The following is a 20,912-nucleotide window of genomic DNA, read 5'->3' as shown; positions in this document are numbered from 1 at the left end:
TTCATGCTCCTTGGCTATGCCCGCTGTCCCACAGGGCTGGCAGAGACCACACAGGCGTCGGCTCGCACCAGCATCGGTTTGTCATGCTCTTCGATGCCCAGGCGTCCCAACCGCCCTGCTGCAATCGCAGAGAGATCCCTACTCCCATTCTGATTAGAGGAAGTCTGAAGGTCCAGCAGCACAGCTGCCTTTTTAATTACCCCTGTAAAAGCTACAGCTCACACAAGGTCTGAGTGAGCATAAATCAGAACGGACATGCAGGGATGGTTTGTTAGCCTTGGTGATTGTGGAGAGGGAAGGACAGGGGGGGGGGGGGGCTTGGTCACCTGACCGTCTGGAGAGCGCAGTACCACACCTGGCTTCCCTCTCATTGTGAAAAATGTGTGGATGTCAGTTCAGAGCAGCGCTCCGCCCAGCCCCTTGTCTCCGAGGCCGTTGACGCTGCGCCGGTGTGATGAGAAGAATGGCTCCTGATGAGCGCGGACGCCGATGCGATCTGACGTGGCGCGCCGCGGGGCTGCAGCAGCTGGCCGGTAATAAGCGAGCCGGCCGCGGGGACCCCGCAGGTGCAGGAGTCGGGCCCCGGTCGACCCCCTCCCCACGTGGGCTCGGCCCATGACAGGCCCCGTTTGAGTAAGCAGCAGTGGTGTGGATTTTGGTAGGGGGGGGGTAGCGAGAGGGCAAGGGGAGATTAGCAGCGAACCAAAGAGTGTGGGGGGGGGGGGGGGTTGCCCCAACACACGACCATTCCACACAAAAAAGCCTGTTGATGTGGCTTAATGTCAGGACACAAAGGCTGTCATTTAACGGTGCTCACCTCTGAACAAACAGGCTCCCGGAGGTGCGAGTGGGGCCTGTCATGACTGATCTGAGGCCGGCTGTAACTCACACTGACTAGATAATGTTCATCTGGAAGGGCTCTGTGCGCTGTGGTGATGGACAGAGAGCAGGCTTTGTTCAGCTTTGTGCAGTAACTGGCTAATTTGAAACTGGATTCAGATTGGTCACAAGGCCTGGCTGTACATGAAGTGTCAAGAGTTTACGATTGTATGGTATTTGTTGAAAATTAGTTATGAAAATAAGAATCTTTTATTGTACTCTTGTACTCTATAATTGGCTAAACACCTAAAACTGCTTTATTATTTACAATAAATTTAGTATTATTAAAACATGCATAGATCTAATGTCAATCCCTAAATGTATAAAATGTTGTGTGAATTTTGCTATAATTAAAGATCTAGTGTAAATGCAAGTCTGAAGGCTTGTCTCAGAGATTTTCATAATTTCTGATTATTTTAGTCCTTGAGCAAAGTAGTGCACATAAACTCCTGCGTGCTTTTATACTTTTATTATCCTCATTGGATCTGGATGTTGTTTGATTGATGTTAATTCCTTGACTAAAGTTTTGCTATGTTTCTCATTGCTGCTTCATTCACATATTCTCGTTGTCACTTTATTGCACTTCATTGCTTTTTATCGAGCGCTCTGGGAAAATTCCATTATGCATTGCACAACACAGTGACATGTGATTCATTCTGACTGCGCGAGTTGAGACTTAGACACCTTACACGGTAATACATCTTCACAATGTGTGAATGCGCAGTGGGAATTTGAAAATCACTGTCTAAAATGCATTGCGACAGATTTTTAATTAAAACAGTATTTTCTTATGAGAACTTGGCTGTGCGTCAGCACACGCAGGGACGCTGAAACTAGTTTGCCGGGGGAGACATTGACGCCCACCTACATGATTGTGCCAGACATGCATTTTTATAACAGCCCTGTGTACCGTACACTATTATTAATGCATAAGCTAAAGAGCACTGCTACGTCAAACTATAAATTCATGTCTTACGAGCTTGTGGAAATAAGAGCGTGTTGAAGCTCTCATGATCTTGTAGAAACAGTTAATGGCAATCATATGTGGTTTCTTGCTTACCTGACTCTTATTGTGCCTTCCTCATAATAATAATAATAATAATAATAATATATTTTTGAGCCTGATGTTTTCTATTGTTCCAATTTGAATTTGCCCAGTTGTATTCAGTGTTGTCTTATGAATTCTCCGAAGCATGTGTGGTTAACTGAAGCCTATCTTTCCTCTAAGCTGAGCTACACAGTCAGTGCCTCCATTCAGTACTCTATATGCACAGCTGGTGTGGGCAGGCAGGCGGAGGAGCTGGTATTGTAATGACACAGGGTCAAGCGGGTCAATAAAAACCCTCCATCCCTGGGCAAGGCTAAGGCACGGTAGGGAATTTATACCACTCTGCAGCCCCTGTTTTATTATTATTTATTTTTTGGCAGAAACATCTATGGTGGTTTACACGTCATGTTGATTTTACATACCCCATGCTATACGTATTTATAACTGCAGTTACAAGGGCAATTGATTTCATTTGTGAATTTTAGAATAAAGCCATTGGTATGAGATAGAGATAGAGATATGAAAAGAGGCATTGTTTGTTGGTAAATGCATGGATAGCCAGGTTCTGAGAATTGATGAATCTCACCGTTTGAAAGGCGGACAGCTTTATAAATGTCCTGTTTGTCCAGGTTTGACCTCTTTCTGAGTAACACCTTGATACTTCTAGTGGGCTATTTTTCACCCATCCAGAACAGCAGCATGTTCTCCACTGATGTGTTCGCTGTTGTTCCAGGGCTCAGTTCAGCGGGGCTCTTCTAAGGCCTCTCTTTCAGTCAGTCAGGTGTTCCTTCGGACGGAAATGGCTGTGTCAGTCGAAGCTGGGTCTCTGGGTCGAAGGTCATTGCTTTGCCGGGTTCAGAGGTCTCTAGGCCCTGGGCAATTTTCAAGAAACAACAACAGCCTGCGCTCCCCATACGCTTCTTCCATTAACAGGCTCTGTCACGCTAATGAGCCAAAGTGCTGGGGGGACATGTGGTTATGTGTTTAAGGGCCTCCGCTGGAGGGCTGGACTGTTTGGACAGAATTTCCCTGGAATTTGTTTTGAAGAGAGCTGCCTTTTCGCTCACTCCAGAAGCAGGTCTCTTAAGAGACATTCGAGGGGACTGCCTTGTGCATTCCTAGACAAAAGGCAGCTGAGCCGTCGTCGAGGCGACAGGACGTGAAGGTCCGCGCCAGTACTGCTCGCTGCGGAGCGTCCGGTTGCTCTCTCATGTTGAGCCACTCTCCCTTCCGTGGAGACCGAGGCGTAAATCTCCTGGCCTTACCCTATGGGATCTCTTACAGCTGTTACACGTGAGTGTGAAAAGGATAGCTCCATAAAAGTTACCCTTCTCCAGGGTGTGATCCAGAAAGGCCCCCAGGTACGCTCCTAAATAGTGACAGCATTGTGTCACTTTTCTGAAGCTGTATATAGATGTCTCTGTAGACGTACATTTCTTCAGTCTGGATGCATACGTGGGGAGAATCTTGCAGAGAAAAATGGAAATCCAGCCTGTGCTGTTTTCTTTGTCTATTGGCATACACAGATTTGAAATGCTATAAGTGATCTGGAAATCCCAAAGGAAAACCTTCAGAAATAGAGCTGTATTAGCACAGATGTGTTTCAGCTTTCTTCTGTGAAGTTTATGGATGAACATTAATGACTGGACCTATTAGTTTTATTTAATATTTCGGGGATATTACAAAGTGCACATTTTAGAAAAGCAAAATAGGTACACTTTAGCTATGTCAAACCAAGTCATGTTTCCAGTGGCCTAATCTGGTAATTTTGCTCAACAGGGGGACCGTGTTTGGTTGCGGGAGGATGACCAGTATCTCCCCAGCACCGTGTCTTCCTGCTCCGGGGGTGTGGTTGTCTTCACTACGGACTATGGTCAGGTAAGGCTAAAAACTCCTCCATGAATTGGAGCCTTTTCATGTGGAAATGGAATGCACTTTCATTGTACTGCACTGATATGTAATTTCTAATCCCAGACACATCATTCTTTTATCTCATAAAATATAGGATTGCAGACTGCCACTAAAATGGCATGTGTAAGTATAAAAAAATTAATAAGTAGGCAACATCCCAGGATCTGTTCTTTTCATGTGTTTTTGGCATTTTCATAACTTTCTACCTGCATAGCATTTTTGTTATTGATCTTGCTGCTTTGTTGTGTTAGTTTTTAATGCTAGGCTGCTATGTCCACTTATATGTGTAACTATAATGCATTATGTGCTGCGAGCTGGAATCTGTAGCAGGAATGATGTGGTCAAGGAATGTGCACCAGAGCCTGTGATACAAGCTTTCCTCATGTAGTTCCTTCTCTGCCCCCTCATGGAAGACATAGCAGTTGATAGAATTGTGGGTGGTATACAATTCAATCGTAACTTAAATTTCTTACAACTTTTTTGTTTATTGCTATTACATATTTTAAACAGGAAAAAGTACATTCAGCAAGTTCCTGACACATAGGCCAAACTGCTTCTTGACATTTGTGTTTATGTTTTGTTTTATGTTTACGACATTTGTGTAAATGACGAGGCACCGCAGAAATTTAAATGGGGAAAACCCCCTGTTTAGAAAATGTAATCTTAGAGCTTGCTGCAGTTTAGATTTCGTGCAAGTCCACCTTCCTTTGTCAGATGCCAGATGCTAATAAATAGTAACAATGGTGACTCATAGTCTATTTCTGATGATGACATCGTCTCCATATGGGAGCTTGTATAATGTGCGACAGACAAATGAACGGAATCACTTAAATCTTGGAGTTTGCAGCTGAGTCTTGCAGAACATGAAACAAACTAAATAAAACATATAGGGGCGACATAGCTCAGGAGGTAAGACCAATTGTCTGGCAGTCGGAGGGTTGCCGGTTCAAACCCCGCCCTGGGCATGTTGAAGTGTCCAAGACACCTAACCCCTAACTGCTCTGGCAAATGAGAGGCATCAATTGTAAAGCGCTTTGGATAAAAGTGCTATATAAATGCAGTCCATTTACCAAACTCACGTTCTTTGTATTTATGTTTGTGGCGTAAGTTACAGTGAATGATGTTGAATGTTATGAATTGAGAATGGGTTGTGAGAACATGATCAATCAATACCATTGAATCAAACAGGCCTTAACCTTTGTTCTATTTTGGTTTTTTGATGGGTAGTTTGAACTCTTGAAGAGCACCATGAATGGTTTCATGAGAAAATAAAACCCGGGAAAAATGTTTTTGGGTGCATCACTCTTAAATCAACTTTTAAGGGGTGTTAAATTTGGTGGGCACTTGGCATGTCCCACTGAAATAGGTCCCTGAACTTAGTTACAGATGCTCAGAGTGTAGTAATGCACTCTCCAACTATCTTCAACTGCCAGAGTAACACTGGCACTTCCTCTTGATATGTGTTTGTAGTGTGCAAGGACACTAGACGTCTGAATCAAATTTCACCCCAGCTAATGTACTTGATGGTTATAAGACCTGCCATACCATGGCAGCTGACAGCTTTATTCATTCATTCATTCATTTCAAACATTTTATATTTATAATGTGGCAATCCACCAAGTGGATACTAAGCTAGGCAATGCCATTTAATCATGTAATCAGAAAAGGCAATGACTGGACTTTGTAATCAGGTTTTCATAAAAGCAAAACCAATCAAACGTCACTGGGATTCAATACATTCTTTTTTCAAACATCCTGTGACATTTATAAAACCACCACCTTCCATGTCTTGTGGCAGTTAGTGGTGCGTAAGCTGTTGTTTACTAAGCGGGTAGGGTGATAATGGGACCAAGCTGACAATAAACAAAGCGCTCATGAAAGATGGACTCCAATGGCAGGGGAAGGGACTTCCACACCCTTTTCAAAATGCCTTATGTAGCACAACCATTTTTCATGCATATCACAGTACCACAGGCAGACATAGTTCAGCCCTCTGTAGAAATTGTATCCACCTGATTGGTTAGACCCTGTAATCAGATAAGTGAGTGGGTGGGTATTAATTGGAGTGGTGGGAGAGGCAGGGGTGGGGTTGGTGAGGGGTTTCTCCTTTCCAGACAGTGGGGGAAGGTTTTACAGTGGATTCGAGCTCTCCCCACCCCGCAAACCGCCTGTTCATGACAGGCAAGTAAGACGATGCCAGTGACACCTGTTCACTGGGAGATATCCCGATCCTAGCCTAAAACCCTGACCGCGTACCAGATGTTGTTCATTGTATGGCACCCATTGACCAAGCGCACCCACTGAGCACTCAATGTTGGGGTGGGGCTGGGAGTTTGGTGTTGTCGTCACCATGGGGACAGCCGTCGTGTGTCGGGGGAAGCAGGATCAGAGGGAATGGAGGTTGGCAGGTCTTTGACCTACTCACTCCACGCCCCCCCGATCAGGTTCCAAGTCCCCTGACAGAGCGGACTGTTTCATATGAATGGATACTAAATAGGCAGGAATTTCTGGGCAATGTAAGGATAGAAGATCTGTAACTTGACACACAGGTGTCTCTGGAGTTGAAAGGGAGATTGATGGACGGTTTATCTGTTTGATCGAGCATCTTCTGGGGCCTGATTATAACTTGTGTCAGTACAGAGTCTTGCCAAGCAGTTTAATGAGGGACTCCAGTTCGGATAAAAGTGAAACTGTATCCATTTTACAGGTACGTGACAATGCAGCCAGCAAACTTGATGATAAAAGCTTACTTTCCCTCTGTGACCCCTAACCCTATAACAGCAGAGAAGAAACAAGGCGGGACTGCCTTGCTTCAGAGGGCTTGTAATTAAGGCACCCGTGCTTGGTTCAGTCTGGCTCACGTTGTGTTTTCTAGCCTTTTTAGCGGTCCCTTGAAGAGGTTAACTCATCTGGCATCTGTTCCCGGTCTTAAATCCTCAGCCCAGTGCCTTTTGTTGTGTCTCAGCGGCCCAGAGTGTGCCTTATCCACCACATCTCAGCGGATATCGTTTCCCTAATTAGAAAAATAATTAGGGCAAAACTGAGCCTAATCGTCTTTTGGAGGCTGCTGAGCCGGGTGGCTGGCCTGTCCGGAGCTGATCCGGGGGGACAAAGCCCTGAGCTCAGCGAAAAACGCCGAGCCTGACAAGCTGTTCTGTTGAGCCTGGATGCCACAGGAAGACGAGAGAAATGTGGCATCTGAAGAGCTCTGAGGGAACGCATCGCAGTCATCTCAGAAATAAAGTTTTTCCCACTGCTCTTCTGTTTGTCTGTTTGACAAGAAAAGGGGTAAAGTTAGGAAGAGTAAAAAAAAAATGACTGCAAACACAAATGGGGAAGTGGTAAATTCAAACTCTGGCCCAGAAAACTAGGAATGCTGAATGCTGCTTTGCCAAGGTTCTGTCTAACATTCTCTCTGAGATGATATTAAGACCAAGAACCTTTGTTTCCTTGTTCTTGTTTTCTGGCCTTCTTAATGATAAAGAGAACCTCAGGGAATCAGTAGTGCATCCTCTGCATTTTTTACTAAACATTTTAGTCAGAGTCAGAACAAACAAGTGAGTTCATTTGGGGGAAGAATCTCTGGGCTGAGAACATTTGTCCTTAAATTTAACTTCAATGTAATGCTAAAAAAATAAGCTGAAAATGTCACTTTATTGAATATGTTTCAGTTGGAATTTTAAAAAAAACTAGAGGGAGTTGCTTTTTGCGGGATGTATCACAACATTTTCAATCTTATTTTCAGAAAAGCAATATGTTTTCCACGTAAATTCATATTTCTTTATTTCTATTAAACTTTCTTTAGTTATTCATGTTTAAATACATGGCAGTGCAATAATAAAAAATGCATTTTCTTTTTTTGTAATAAAAGTTCTCAATAAGTGCCATTGGAGAGATGATTGACAGGCTTTAATCTTTCATTTTTAAAATTAAATCAGGACCCTTGTGTTGTCAACTTTTCAGCACAGGTCAGAGCGGTCTGTTGACACCTTACGTCAAGAGTACCAAGAGTAACACATCTGTGTTCTTTGGGCTTTGATGCTATGCTGGTGGAAAACATGAGAAAGATCACCAGTTTGATAACTGCTAGTGATCCGTATCATCAGAATTAAGATCTAGTGTGCTGTGTGTTGTAAGGCTGTAAGACACATTTATGGAATGTGTCCACTGCACAAACAACACACAGTCACTGATTTGTGCTGTTTCAATAGTAACTGGCCCATAGCATAGTATTGAAATGCAAACAGAAATGCAAAAAACAACAACATAATTACATCCATACTACCTTTTCTTATAAAAGTATCTATATAATTATATTTTAAAAAATTGTGATTTTATTAAAAAATATACAATTTTGCTCACAATAATAACTCCATCAGCATTCTGAAGGATTTTTCCACTCATATCGTCTGTGGTTAATTGCTCAAAGTGGCTGATGAAGGGCTTTGGACTTGGTGCCAAAGCGAAATGTCACAAGTTTTTTCGCTGATTAGAAAACTGATGAAATGCATTCCTGCCTCTGTTGCTCTCTTAGAAGTGCCATTTCTCTAGCATCTGTGCTGCAGACATCAATTAGAGCAGGCCAGTAAATCTGACTGCCACTGTTATCTGAACTGTTAGACAGTAGCCTGTAATAAGGTGCATGTCTCAGACTCCACTGTGCCTTTCAGCATGCTTTTATTCTTTCTTGACACTTTCACCAAATAGCACTATAATATGCAGTCACTGTATTTGTGTCATTTTGTGTTGGTCAGTTCTGCCATGTTAATTGAGGAAATTATCTCATTTCATGCAAAGTATTCCTACAGAGTCCTCAATGGTTTGTGCAGTTCTTTTTACCAACAGGCCAGATTTGAGTCATAGGTGGGTAACTGTTGTAGTGAATTACTATCTAGCTCTATATATTTGAATTCAACATGTAATCAAATTGTTGCTATGTTCCTCTTAAGTTTATAAGCAGCTTTCCTTTATGGCTTTGAAATGACCAATTGATGAGAAGTATGCCCTATGTCTTTAGCAAATTTAGATCTTCTGAGAGCAAAGTATTGGTTTACCTTTGTTTTTTTTATGGCAGAATGGTTTATAGCCCTAGGTGAGTTTATATATACACACTGTGAGAGTACAAACACACTGCTGACATATACCAGCATGTCTGACACTTAGAGGGTGCACTGTTGCAGTCCTGTGCCACAGTGGTGTGAATTGAGACCCACAAAGCCCCTTATTCCTGTGGATATGTAGTTCAAAGGCTCCCTGCCACTGAGGAGCACTTACTCTAGTGAGCCAAATGGTGCCCTTGGTATCAGCCACCGTGATCAGGAGCCAGACTGTGTCGGGAGAGGGCTGTGGCTTCGGCCTCCTTCCAGCCGGCCTGGTCCTCATTTCTTTCTCATTCCTCAGAGCAGACTGAGTGCTCTCCTCACAGGGACCAGTAAACCCACATTTGCAATGCTGTGTCTGTGCAGATGGCCTTTAAGGAGTCTTTCCATCAGTGAGTCAAAGTCAGTTTAAAAATAGTCTGTTTTTGCACCTTTCCTTTTAGTCCTTGGACGCTGTAGCTGGTATTTTGATGGGTTGTGCAGCATTACCATGGAGCTTTATTAAGAGTGCTGTAAAAAGTAGCAAACATTTTTTAAAATAAATACGCACCTTTCGCCTTAGGTTAAGGACAGTTACCTTAATGTATTTTTCATTCTTTTCCATATTGAATTTCACAGTTCCCCCGACATGCATCTCATCATTTTCATTCATCATGTGAATCTAGCCATGTAAATTCATCACTTTATATAGTTTCATTACACTGAAAAAAGCCTGTCCTCTCAGTTGTCCTATTGGACAGGTTCATTTACTGCAGGATCAAATAGGATTAGGGCAATTTACTGTGGGGTTTTCATTAGCTCTTAGGACTATCTGCAAGAGTGGGGAGGCCAAGGTATGTTTCAAATCACATTAGTCATAGTGGCAGTTACAGATTGCTGCTGACAACCAACAAACTCCCTCGAGCTATGGGTGTAATTTTATTGTTTTTGCTGAAAAGTGCCAAGACCAGAAAAAGAAAATTGAGGAAAAGTGGATGAACATGTCCAAAATGTATAAATCTGCCTCACGTCCCATAGACTTGGTGGGTTTTGTCCTTGTAACCTAAGGCACACACTTGATTCAGTTCAAGATTTTGGTTGACTTTTTATTAGGATTATTATGTTGACCAATATATACAAGTAACTAACAGGTAACCTGCCTGAGCTCCACTTTAATCAGGAGGCCTTTCTTCCCTTTTTATTTTCAGTTTGAAATTAGCACTTGTGCCTCTCGAGTCACTGTTCTGACAGACAGACCCTCATTTGATGGCGGGAGGGTTGGCTATTTACTGACTATACTGGCCTGTCTTTTTTGAAAATGGCACTTGATACTGAAGACATACAGCAGGGCTTAGACTTAGGCTGTGTATTTGGTTCGACTCGGCAAACCCAAACACTGTTATAATGATGGCGGACAGTCAGGATCCGTCAGAGATACTGTGACTTCCACCGGCTGATAACAGATAAGCGAAGGCGCTGTCCTGATGGGCTTCTTGCACGCTAACCATAAACATGAGTGAGTGGAGGTCAAGAACGCTGGTCAGACAGGACCTTGGGTTTTCAGGAAGAGGAATCTTAAAAAGCCAAGGTTATTATTCTTTTCATTAGCTTTCCAATATGCTTTTGAGATAGCGTTGTTCAAACCATCATTCTAATGCATTGTTTTGTTTTCATTTATTGAGCTTTAAATAACTGTGCACACACATGATGGGAATAGCAATTCAAATGTGTTCATATATGTACAATATGTGTATATCTTCATAAAGCTTTAGTCAATTCTTTATTATCCCCCTAGGGGCATTTCTCTGGTATCCTCATAAATGTAATACATAAAGAAAGAAAACAAAAAAAAATCAGCAGTAATATCACAGAGTTTAAGAGGGCCAGCCTAGAACAAACATGCCAAAGGTGATAGAGTGGCTTTAAGTTTTAGATTTCTCCAGGACTGAAATACACCATCCTCTTGTGCGTATTTAGTCTAGGAATGCTTGGTGTTTGGAATAATCTTTTAGATATCGTAACAAGAACCTCTGAGTAACGAAAAGGATACCTAGTGGAAGTTGCCCTCTATCCAAATGTTTGCTTTGCTTTCTGTCATTGTTGTATTTGTAGTCATGACAGAAAAGCCAATACTGTGAGGACTGTGTTTGGAGCCTAGCGCTGAGGCTACTTTGTGTGGGGACATGTGGGGAATGTTTGAGTGTGCACTGTTCTTGACCTAACATCAGCACGTAATCGGTGGTAAAAAGCAGCTGCCACTGTTTCCAGTGACAGACGCTCAAACGGGCTTGTTGTCTGTAAACGTTGAAAAACCGACGCGGTGTGTTCGGCACCGCTGAACTGAAACGTCCAGCGGCACAACACCGCTCCGCGGAAGCGTGGGCAAGACGCAGTCCGGCTGGCCTCGCTGGGACACGGGAAGCAGGAATTCCAAGAATGAGCCGAAACTGAAAAAGAGGGCCTGTGAACGGGGGTCACATGCAGCTGACTCCAAACAGGGACGAGCTTTCACTGGACTCCGGCTGGAAATCTGACAGCACCCTGAGGTCACTGCCCGAATTCCCCTCCGCAATCCGTAGCTTGCGTGACCTCCCCTCTCCCCCTTTTGAGTTCACTATGGGATCTTTTCAACAAAGGACTTCCTGTCAGGATGGTATAAAATGGCAGCTATAGCACAGATGCAAGCTTAAATTCTGCCCCTGGTCAGGGCGGGCTGACTGTAAAGGGTGCCCTGTGAGTGCACTTTCATCTGCATATTTATATCAATGCAACGCCCAAAAAGCTGATGTCAAACACATGTGGAAAGCGATGTCCTTCTAGATCTTTGCACCTGGTGAGAGGGCAAGGGCCGTTGTGATTTGTGGGACAGCGTGGATCCGTTCTTTAAGGATGTCAGTGGAACGTGAACGCTCACTAAATGCAACAGTCGTAAAATGTACTGGCTTCTGTCTCTTCCTGAGGAATGCAGCTCTTTCATATTAGCCGTAGTGTGCTGTTCTGTCTGCAACAACATCAGAATTAAAAGCACATGCAACACCAAACTTTCTCTATTGTACGTCAGATAAATATTGCATTGTTATGTTAAATGTATTGCACAGAAGGCTTTAGTTCTCTTTGAATAAAAGTATTTTTTCCTGTTACAAGTCTACATACAGTATATGTCCACACAGAACAGAATCAGACATATATACATTACATGCATACATACAGACTGGCAGACACACACACGCACACACGGATAAAGGTTTCCATTGCGGTTGTTTGAAAAATATACTGGTCCTGGAACAACATAGGGATCACATTTGCCAGATGAGCCAGTTTTATTTGGCAGAATGTGCTTGCTTTGATTCTCACTGCGCAGCTAGTTCAGTTCCTGTAACCTTCAGTTTGACTAGCTTGACTGAGTGCACCCATGCAGTGCTTATAGGTACTGGCATGTGAGTGAGGTCATGAGAAGAGTGCACACGCTTCAGCTGCAGCGTCTACATTGCAAGGGTGGTGCACGGGTGGTACAACAGTGAGTTAAGAACATCTGACAGTTGCAAACCTGAAAGAAAAACATCTGGTAAATTGTTTTGTACCACATAGGTTTTACCACTTTTTCTCTCCAATTAGAAATTGGCATCACACACACTCACACACATGCAAACATACAAACATGGAGATATATACATTCATTCATACAGTCTCTCTCTCTCTTTCTGTCGGTCTCTCTCTCCCCCCCCTTCTCTCCAAATCTCCCTCTGTGTGTGTGTGCGTGCATGCGTGCGTGCGTGTGTGTGTGTGTTTAGCCTCCCTAATGGACGAGTGGTTTCTTATCCCTTAGAAAAGCACGAGAATGATGAATGACTGACCCCCAGACAGAACTCTTCTCTTGAACTCTTCACTTTTATTGCTTGGAAGTACAGAGCAGTAGATTGTCAGGTGAGAAGGGAGATCGTGAGGAAGATATCTGTCTTTCCGCGGGGGCGTCCCACTCTTCTGCCTGGGCATCCGACCCCAAAATGCCTTTTCCTTCAACCTCAGAGGGGGGCGGATGTGCTTTTAAAGTGCTATCAGCCACAGGCCCTCCAACCAGAGCTGAGAATTTACAGCCGCTATATAACTCTCCTAGATCAGGTTTAAGTGTGGGTCTGAGAGCCAGTGTAGCAACTCAGCTGCCATGCTGGGGCCGCCCACCTGGGGAGGGAACGTCTGACCGCTCAGGTAACAGCAGGGATATTTTTCCTCAATGTGGCATCGTTTAGTTCTTCTCTGTCACAGTTAAAGGGCACCCGAGCTGTGCGCCCACCATGTCGGCTATGCATAGCGCGAGCCGCCAGGCAGGAGAAAGGTGCAGCAAGGTGTAGATGCTGTATCTCTTTCTGGAGGTATAATCATGATGTGATCATATCTCAGACTCAGGATATGATCATGACATCACAATAATACCGCAAGGAAGCTGGAAACTGTTCACACAATGCTATATCTCTGACAGATGTGCCTGATGCCTGACACATTTTACTCGGTGTGAACGGAGCTTTCTTCTGGTATGATTGTGATGTCGTGATCATATCTTGAATTACAGATATACCCTGATTTTTATTTCAACAGGCTGTTTTTTGCAAAGTACAAAGTGAAAGAATTTTTGAAGAACTACTAAACTTTTCCCCCAAAGTTTTATGGTTTTTACCTATGACACAAAATAAATGTCTGTAATATTCGTTTGAATTCCACTACACTGATTGTAAAGGTCAACACCAGGATTGTACTTTAACAAAGGATATATTCTTCTTGGCCAAAGAATGTAATTGGACACCAGAGGGACTTGGGGTTATTTTTAATGCTCAGGCTAGCTGAGGTTTCCAGGGAAATGCTGGAATGTGACCTGAAACTGCAAAAAAATGGACCCAAAGAGGCAAGATGTGCTGGTTTACAAACCATTATCACTGAAATTATGGCAGACAGTTGCTTATTTTCAAGTGGTATATAAATGGGTGCTGCTCTCAGAAATCAGTTTTTATCAATAAAAAATGAAGTGACGAGATTGTCTGGACAGCCCTTGCTAATCAAGCACTTACAGTATGCACTCAATCACAGAAATGTAAAACAGGAGAAAGCAGACTCTTTTCGGATATGCTTTGATCTAGCAAAGTGGGATCAGATAGCACCAGGGTCTCTTGGCAGTGACCTCCCATTCAGCAGCAATGCAGCAGCACACTTTGGCTATCTCGCACGCGGCCGATCGTTCGGATGCTTCTGTGTGGCTGCGGGCCCTGCTTCTCGCACTTTTAGCTGGGTTAATCTTTCCAGAGGCTGCGGTCCAAAATCTTTTTTTACCCTGCCTTTTCAAATACTGCAACTACAGCAGAACAGTACTGTTTTATTTATTTATTTACTTTTCTTGGCACACTTAACTAGGGTCACCAAAATGCTCTGTTAGCATTTCTCGAAGCATTTACAGCTAAATATCTGACTACAGATCTGGGCCCTTAAACAACAGGTTCACAAAATAATTAGAATTATATTAATTACATTAGATTATTACTAAAATGAGGTTATCCTTTTCAACCCATTTCATATAGAACTGGACATACTTAAATACTGAGTTAAAAACTTGAGCAGACTGTATGTTTTTCAGCGTGACCGTGCCCGTGACGGCATTGGTCGGGTGGCATCAGTTGTTGTGTAGCTTTAAATTATGCAGTCCCTGTCATCATCTTTTTGACCAATCCCCCTTTACATTGTCGTTATGGTTTCCGGCTTTCTGGCTTTTCCCTGGGAGTGTGCAGGATTTATGCGCTCTGGTTCCCAGTCTGTCCGCCACTGGTATTCTCTAACTTTCCATGTTGAGCTTGTGCTCTGACCATAATTGCCAGGTTGGCTTCAGCCCTGGAGAGCAGAACATTCAGCTGCCATGTGCATGCACCCAGTCTTGTGTCAGCATTTAACTTTCATGTGCTTCTTTCTCTTGCTGAATATAGTTCTCCACTAGTGCAACAGAGAACCAGGCACAGTAATATAACAACATAAATTGGATCATACAGTATATGTCCATCAAATGTGTGCCTATAAGCACTTCATTGTTAAAAGCAGCAACCAAGAAAAATGCACTTGAACGGTAAAACAATAAAACTATGATTTAATTTCCTTGTGCTGCCCCAGGTCCATTACCAGCCTGTGCTGCATTTGGTTCTGGAACACATCCTCTTCCATTTTAATAAGTGCACTTTGGCTGTGCTTCTGTGACGGGTGTTGTGCACAGCCTACTGCAATGTGTGTGGAGGCAGCCCTGACTCAGTGTTAACTGAACAACATTACTTCACTTTTGCAACTAGGTTGTTTTTGATGTTTTATGAGCAAAGGACAGTGAAACTTTGTCTTCACATTAATGTTTTTTTTTTCATGACTCTTGCCTTTGTAATAATTATGCACACACCTGTTATGTTACCTTCTGATGTCACACCTGTGGAAACAATGGCCCATCTGCTGATGTGTGGTGTGCATATTTGTGAGTAATTTGTGTTTTAAGTTACCTTATAGGTGCTAAGGTATATGATTATGCTCCACATATTCATTCTGTAAGGACTGGCAGTGGTTTATCTGTCTTCTGGAATGTGCAAGGGGGCTAAGATTTCAAAGTGATAATTTAGTGGACCTTTTATCCAGAGAAATTAAATGGGCCATCAGGTCATGATGCAAAGTGTGTACTGTAAGAACGGTGAGTGCAGTAAGTACCTAATTGGAAGTAATACAATTAGTAATCTTAAAGCATAAGCTAAGCAGTAGTGAAAGGTCGCATAAGCATGTATTCATGGAAAAACAATTTCTTATAGCAATGAAGTGCCAAGTTATACAATAAAAGCAATTATAAGAGATACAGTTTACAACAATGCTTTTTCTGCAATAGATTGCATTCAACTGGAAAACATGTCCTATCTCTATTGCAAAGAAATGATGTCAAAGTTTATATTCAGCATTATGAGGTAGATGACCTTATTTCCTCTGCTTAAGAAAAATTTGCTGGCGTAATGGGGTTTGACGTGTCATGGATTGATGCATGCTGGCTTTAAACTACACGTAGAGCAATAATGTACAACTCAATTTCCCTGCTTTTCATTGATACCAGGAAACCTTTTTCTAATCTCAGACTTGTTTCTGTGTTTCCCAGCCAGCATTCTGTGTCTGTTGTTTCAAGACTGGTTCATAAAAACGAATGATAATTTTAGCATTGGCCAGGGCCTTTTACTTGGCCAAAGTCTGTGTTTCATTATAAAGTGATGGACATTCGTAGGCTTTTCAGAATCTAGAGAAAAAAATCTAAAGCAGAAGGCTACTTCTCAGTATTTCAGAAGAACCCAGGGTTGTTTATTGTTTTTAACATGCTTACCTTTTGTGGACACAGACAAGAACTGTTGAATTATTTTTTGTGTAGCCTAATTGGTTTTGGTGAGGACATGTAGTTGCACATTGTTCTGCAGCACAACATACTATCAGTCTTAGCATTGCGCAGTGAGCCATCATTTTGTAGAGAAACATATTTTTCCCACAATTCGTTGCCCAGTCTTTTCAAAAATATGTCCCAACGTGTTACTGTAGCAAAGCATTCTGGCATGAAGAGTCTAGACCGCTTTCCCAGCCACTGACTGCTTGTTCACATTTGATTTACTTGCCCATGGCTGCAGAGCATGCAGACTATTGAATGTGAGTAGGGTGGATGACACAGTGTAAGTACCCAGTATTCCAGTTTCACTCCATGCACAGTATGATTTTACAGATATCGTGCCCATCGTACTCTCAGTCAGGCATCTCAAATGCTGGCTGCATTAGCATCCGCGTGTGACCCACTTTTCTTTAACCCCACACTAAACTCATTTTCTATTTTCCTTCTGTTTGATCAGGTTTGCTTATTTGTGCGGTTGTTCATGCTAGTCATGAAAACGACTTTTACTTGAAACTCATGTCTTTAACTTATGTCTAAGTTAATAATGTTTTGACAAACTTGTTCTGTCCATCCAGGTGTACACCTACAAGCAGAGCACCCTGACCAGACAGAAGGTGCAGGCCATGCACCCCAGCAGCAGCCAGGGGGTGGAGGACATGGCCACGCTGGGAGACCTTCACGACGGAGCCATCATGCACAACCTGTTCCTCCGCTACCAGCAGAAGAACATCTACGTGAGTCTCAGCCGGGTCTCCCCTGACACGTCACGGCAACAGCGCACTTCCGCTGTGGATCGTCTTTAGCACAATGACGAAAACTGGCACGATTCAGACTACCGGGGTGCCCTGGAGGGGAATAGTACCTTTAAATGGCTTCTGCAAAATGATGAGCCCGTGACTCACCGCGTTCGTTGCTCAACAGGCTGTTTGTTTTGCAGCATTTCTTCAGAGTGTATGCCTAAGGCCTAAGCCTGAGCATGTTGAGGGACCAGTTTGAATATGAATGATACATTATGGGATTGCGTTGTAACCACCTATTTACTCTGATGCTTTTAGACTGTATCCACATCACCTTGCCAACACCCCTCCCCCCCCCACCACCACCACTAAGCTGTTTTACCTTGTTGATGAACGTATGGTTTGCAAAATCCTTGATAACCATGATAGATGTGGTTAGCAACATACAAAGGAAAATTCAGGGATGGCATTCAGTCAACCAACCTTTGTAAGAGGAAAATGTTTTTCATTCAACCAAATACTTCCCCTCAGGTTCATTTTAAAACCTATATTTCTTTATGCTGAATTGAAATTCAGCCTCAAGTTACTGCATTTTGTCATATAATAGATACAACCTAATATGTTTTCAAATAAATCAAGGTGCCTTTCAAAAGAACAGTCATAATAAGTACACTCTGTGCAGATGCTCCTCAGTTATATAGACCTTGACTGTGTAATTGTGAACAGTAAAGGCACATACTGATTATTTATTATTATTCAAAGCTGGGCCTTTTACATTATACAAGTCTTGTTCACCTCAAAACAGGACTGGGAAAGCTGTTGAGAGGAAACAAATTCCTTTGCCGTTATTCACATGGCTAACTGGCTCCTCACATGATATGCTCTTTATGTGCTGGGAATGAGCGATCCCTCTTGATCTTCTCTGAAAAGTCATGCTTTCAAACACTAAAATAAACTTTACATCCTCCTGGCAATGGTCTATATATAGATTAAAGTGGAAAAAGTATTCCAGCAAAGGATTTTTGTAATTCATTGCAAACTAGAGTACAAAAGACCAGTAAAGACCTAGTTCAGTCTGGGTGAAAGGAAAGGCTCTGGCTAGGGGAGAGAAAACATTTTGAAGATTATAAAAAACATTACAATGCAGCAAAGAGACTGTTCTAGAAGGAAAAAAGCTATTTGACTGGGTTTGGCGAATTAAGAGGAAAATGTTTGGATTTTTTCCTGGATTTTCATTTAAAGTTTAATTGAATTACATCTTTTTTCTTCCCAGTTTATGACAATTGGTTTCTTTTGTGTCATTGGCCATGAAATTGTATCATGAATCATAATATTATTTTTTTTTGCATTTAGGCAGACTCATCATCCAGTAGAAGGATGTCAGGAACGATCCTGTTCATTTGCAGTGTGTTGTCTCAGAGGGGCAATATGTTAAAGGATTTGACTGAAACATGCATAGCATACCTAAATACGTAGTCCTTCAAGGGGAGGTCCTGAAATTGCAGGCTTAGCCTACCAGTTTCATCAAACTTAAAATTTAATCAAAATTTTCTTTGATGCATTTTTAGCCCCTTCGTGAATCTACAACTTAGTGCTTTAATCCTCTCTCTGCTGAGAGCTGGCTTGCTCCCCCCGCCCCCCGAAAGACGATTACAACAGATCTCACAAGTTAATTGTTTAGGCTTTTCTTAAGTTAAGAGAGCTTTGGTCACAAGTAAAGACATCACACGGGTTGCCCCTACAAGTAAAACCCCAGTCCTTTTATCATTAATCTTTGTCTAACAGAACGTTTGACTATTTCAGAAGAAAGCCACTCTGTGAACAAAAGGGTTATTTTGAATGGGGTTAAGCTCTGTGGTTTGTTTCATTGCTTCAATCACACGACCGGGCGGAGGCTAGGAAAGAAAGACGTGCCTTGAAGTCGGGTCTTACTTTCCAGTGCTCGCGGCCATTTGCATTTACACGGCACTGGCACTTCCATCAGGAGGCACGAGCAGCTGGTCCATAACCAAGACCTCTCTGCCAGCACTCCAGTTCCCGCGCGCGGGTGTGGTTTCACCGTTTCTTCCCTGTGTGCCCTCACTGCGCGTACGACGCTGCGGCGCATAAACAGCTGGAGCGCTCGAAAGTGTCCGGAGCTCGGCAGGGGGAGGCGAAGCTACTGTTCCCACAACTGGAGAACTGGCAGGGTGATGAAAGGGGGAAAAGAACCCCCACCCAAACCCCAGAATGGCAGATGCACAAGCTTGGGTTCAGACTTTGTTGTTTTCGTAGGAATTCTTCTCCTAATCCCGCCTATGATTTGCGCCTGCTTCTCAATGCGGTCATTGTTTAGAAGCCAAGACCAGTAGATTACAGAGGGCAGCGGATCCAGTGCCGCGCCTACTCGGTTGGCTTCTCATTTCAGAAAGCGGGCAACCGGCTTGCTGATTTTAGGCGGTGGTGGCCCCGCCCGAGGGTGTGACCAGAGGGAAAGAACAGGGGCAGCCAAGGTCTCCAGTTTTTAAAGTGGCCATATTCACCACAGGGATTACAGAAGCACCCATATGTTTGTCCTTGCTTTGTCATTCCTTGCCTGAAAGAAAAGTCCTTTTATTTTTATTTAATTTTCTGACACCATTATCCAGTGTGCTTTATATTACTTATGTTTGACCCTGTGGTATCTAAGCTTTATTTTCCCCGTTGTTGGCATCAGGTGATGCATATCAGTTTTTTTTAAACTGGTCTTGCACGTTATTTTATCATAGATCCATGTTAGGAGACTGTATGGATGGCAAAATGGACACAAAGGCAAATAAATGAAATTTTCCAAATTTATTGATGAAATACAGAACACAAAATGGAAGAAGACTTCTATCTTCTGTGTATCCTCTTTGCTTTGCAAATGATGAGTAGCAAGCTAGTTTGCATCAAACAGAGGAAAACTTGCCTCCAATTGGCTCAGCAATATAGAACTGTCTGTTTGCTTGGTCTGGACACATGAGGGTGGGCTCTACCTTTAGCTACAGGACCTCACAGTGCAATTTAAAATAAGTTTATACACAAAATGACAGCGCCAATGTCCCATCGCTGGTGACATTGATCCCAGGGTTTAGCAGACTGTTTCTTTATACACGTGAATTTACAGGAGTAATTCAGGAAAAGCACCTTGCCCGTGGGCACAATGGTTGGTTTTCACAAAAGATTTGACCCTGCAACTGATTCCAAAGCCAGTACCTTAATTGTTTCATTATTAATTTCCTATACGGCTGGAGTACATCTTTATATTTGGCATTTGAACATGTCCATGAATCTAGTGTGACCTTTTAACATATTGATGAACAAGATACAAACTGCTGGAAATTAACTTTTATGTCCATCTCAAATTTTGTGCTACTATCCATTTTATTATCAAAGTCAAGAGATAGTAGCTGGTATAGGAAACATAATTATTTGTTTTTGCTGTATATTATTCTCCAAACAGTTTATAATTGGGTTCTTGACTATACCTTCTGAAATGGCCCTTGTATCAATTAACTCAGTTGCATTTTTGCTTGGCAAATGGGGAAATAAACAAAAGTTTTTCTAGAAACTTGTTTTGAACTGCATCCCCCCTTTAGCTGAATTTTCCCCTTGAAAATTGTATTTTAACTTGAAGAAAGTTGTGGATTTCTATTTTTTCAACGTGAAGGATTTGAAGTTGTAGGTTTTGCATAGCTGAATTGAACCATATTTAACTGCACATTTTTGTGCATTTGTGCTTTTAGAAATTATTTGAAGCAAAATTTAATTTGGAACGATACTGTCACTGGTCATATGAAAATGTTTTGCTATCATTTTGTATTATACAGTAACAT

At 42.5% G+C, this 20,912-nt stretch overlaps 1 protein-coding gene across 3 annotated transcripts in view; it reads left to right on the top strand.

The window, feature by feature from the left end:
* Positions 1-20,912, top strand: part of myo10 (myosin X) — a 116,541-nt gene that overhangs the window by 23,414 nt on the left and 72,215 nt on the right. For all 3 annotated transcript variants that reach the window (XM_064346856.1, XM_064346854.1, XM_064346853.1), the window contains exons 2-3: positions 3,707-3,805; positions 16,915-17,073. In XM_064346856.1, coding sequence (XP_064202926.1) covers positions 16,963-17,073 — 111 coding nt within the window. In that variant the 5' untranslated portion in view covers positions 3,707-3,805; positions 16,915-16,962. The remainder of the gene's footprint in view (positions 1-3,706; positions 3,806-16,914; positions 17,074-20,912) is intronic.

The sequence above is a fragment of the Anguilla rostrata genome, chromosome 8, assembly GCF_018555375.3.
Source record: "Anguilla rostrata isolate EN2019 chromosome 8, ASM1855537v3, whole genome shotgun sequence".
NCBI classification, from domain to species: Eukaryota; Metazoa; Chordata; class Actinopteri; order Anguilliformes; family Anguillidae; genus Anguilla; species Anguilla rostrata.
This window is presented reverse-complemented; position numbering and strand designations above follow the sequence as displayed.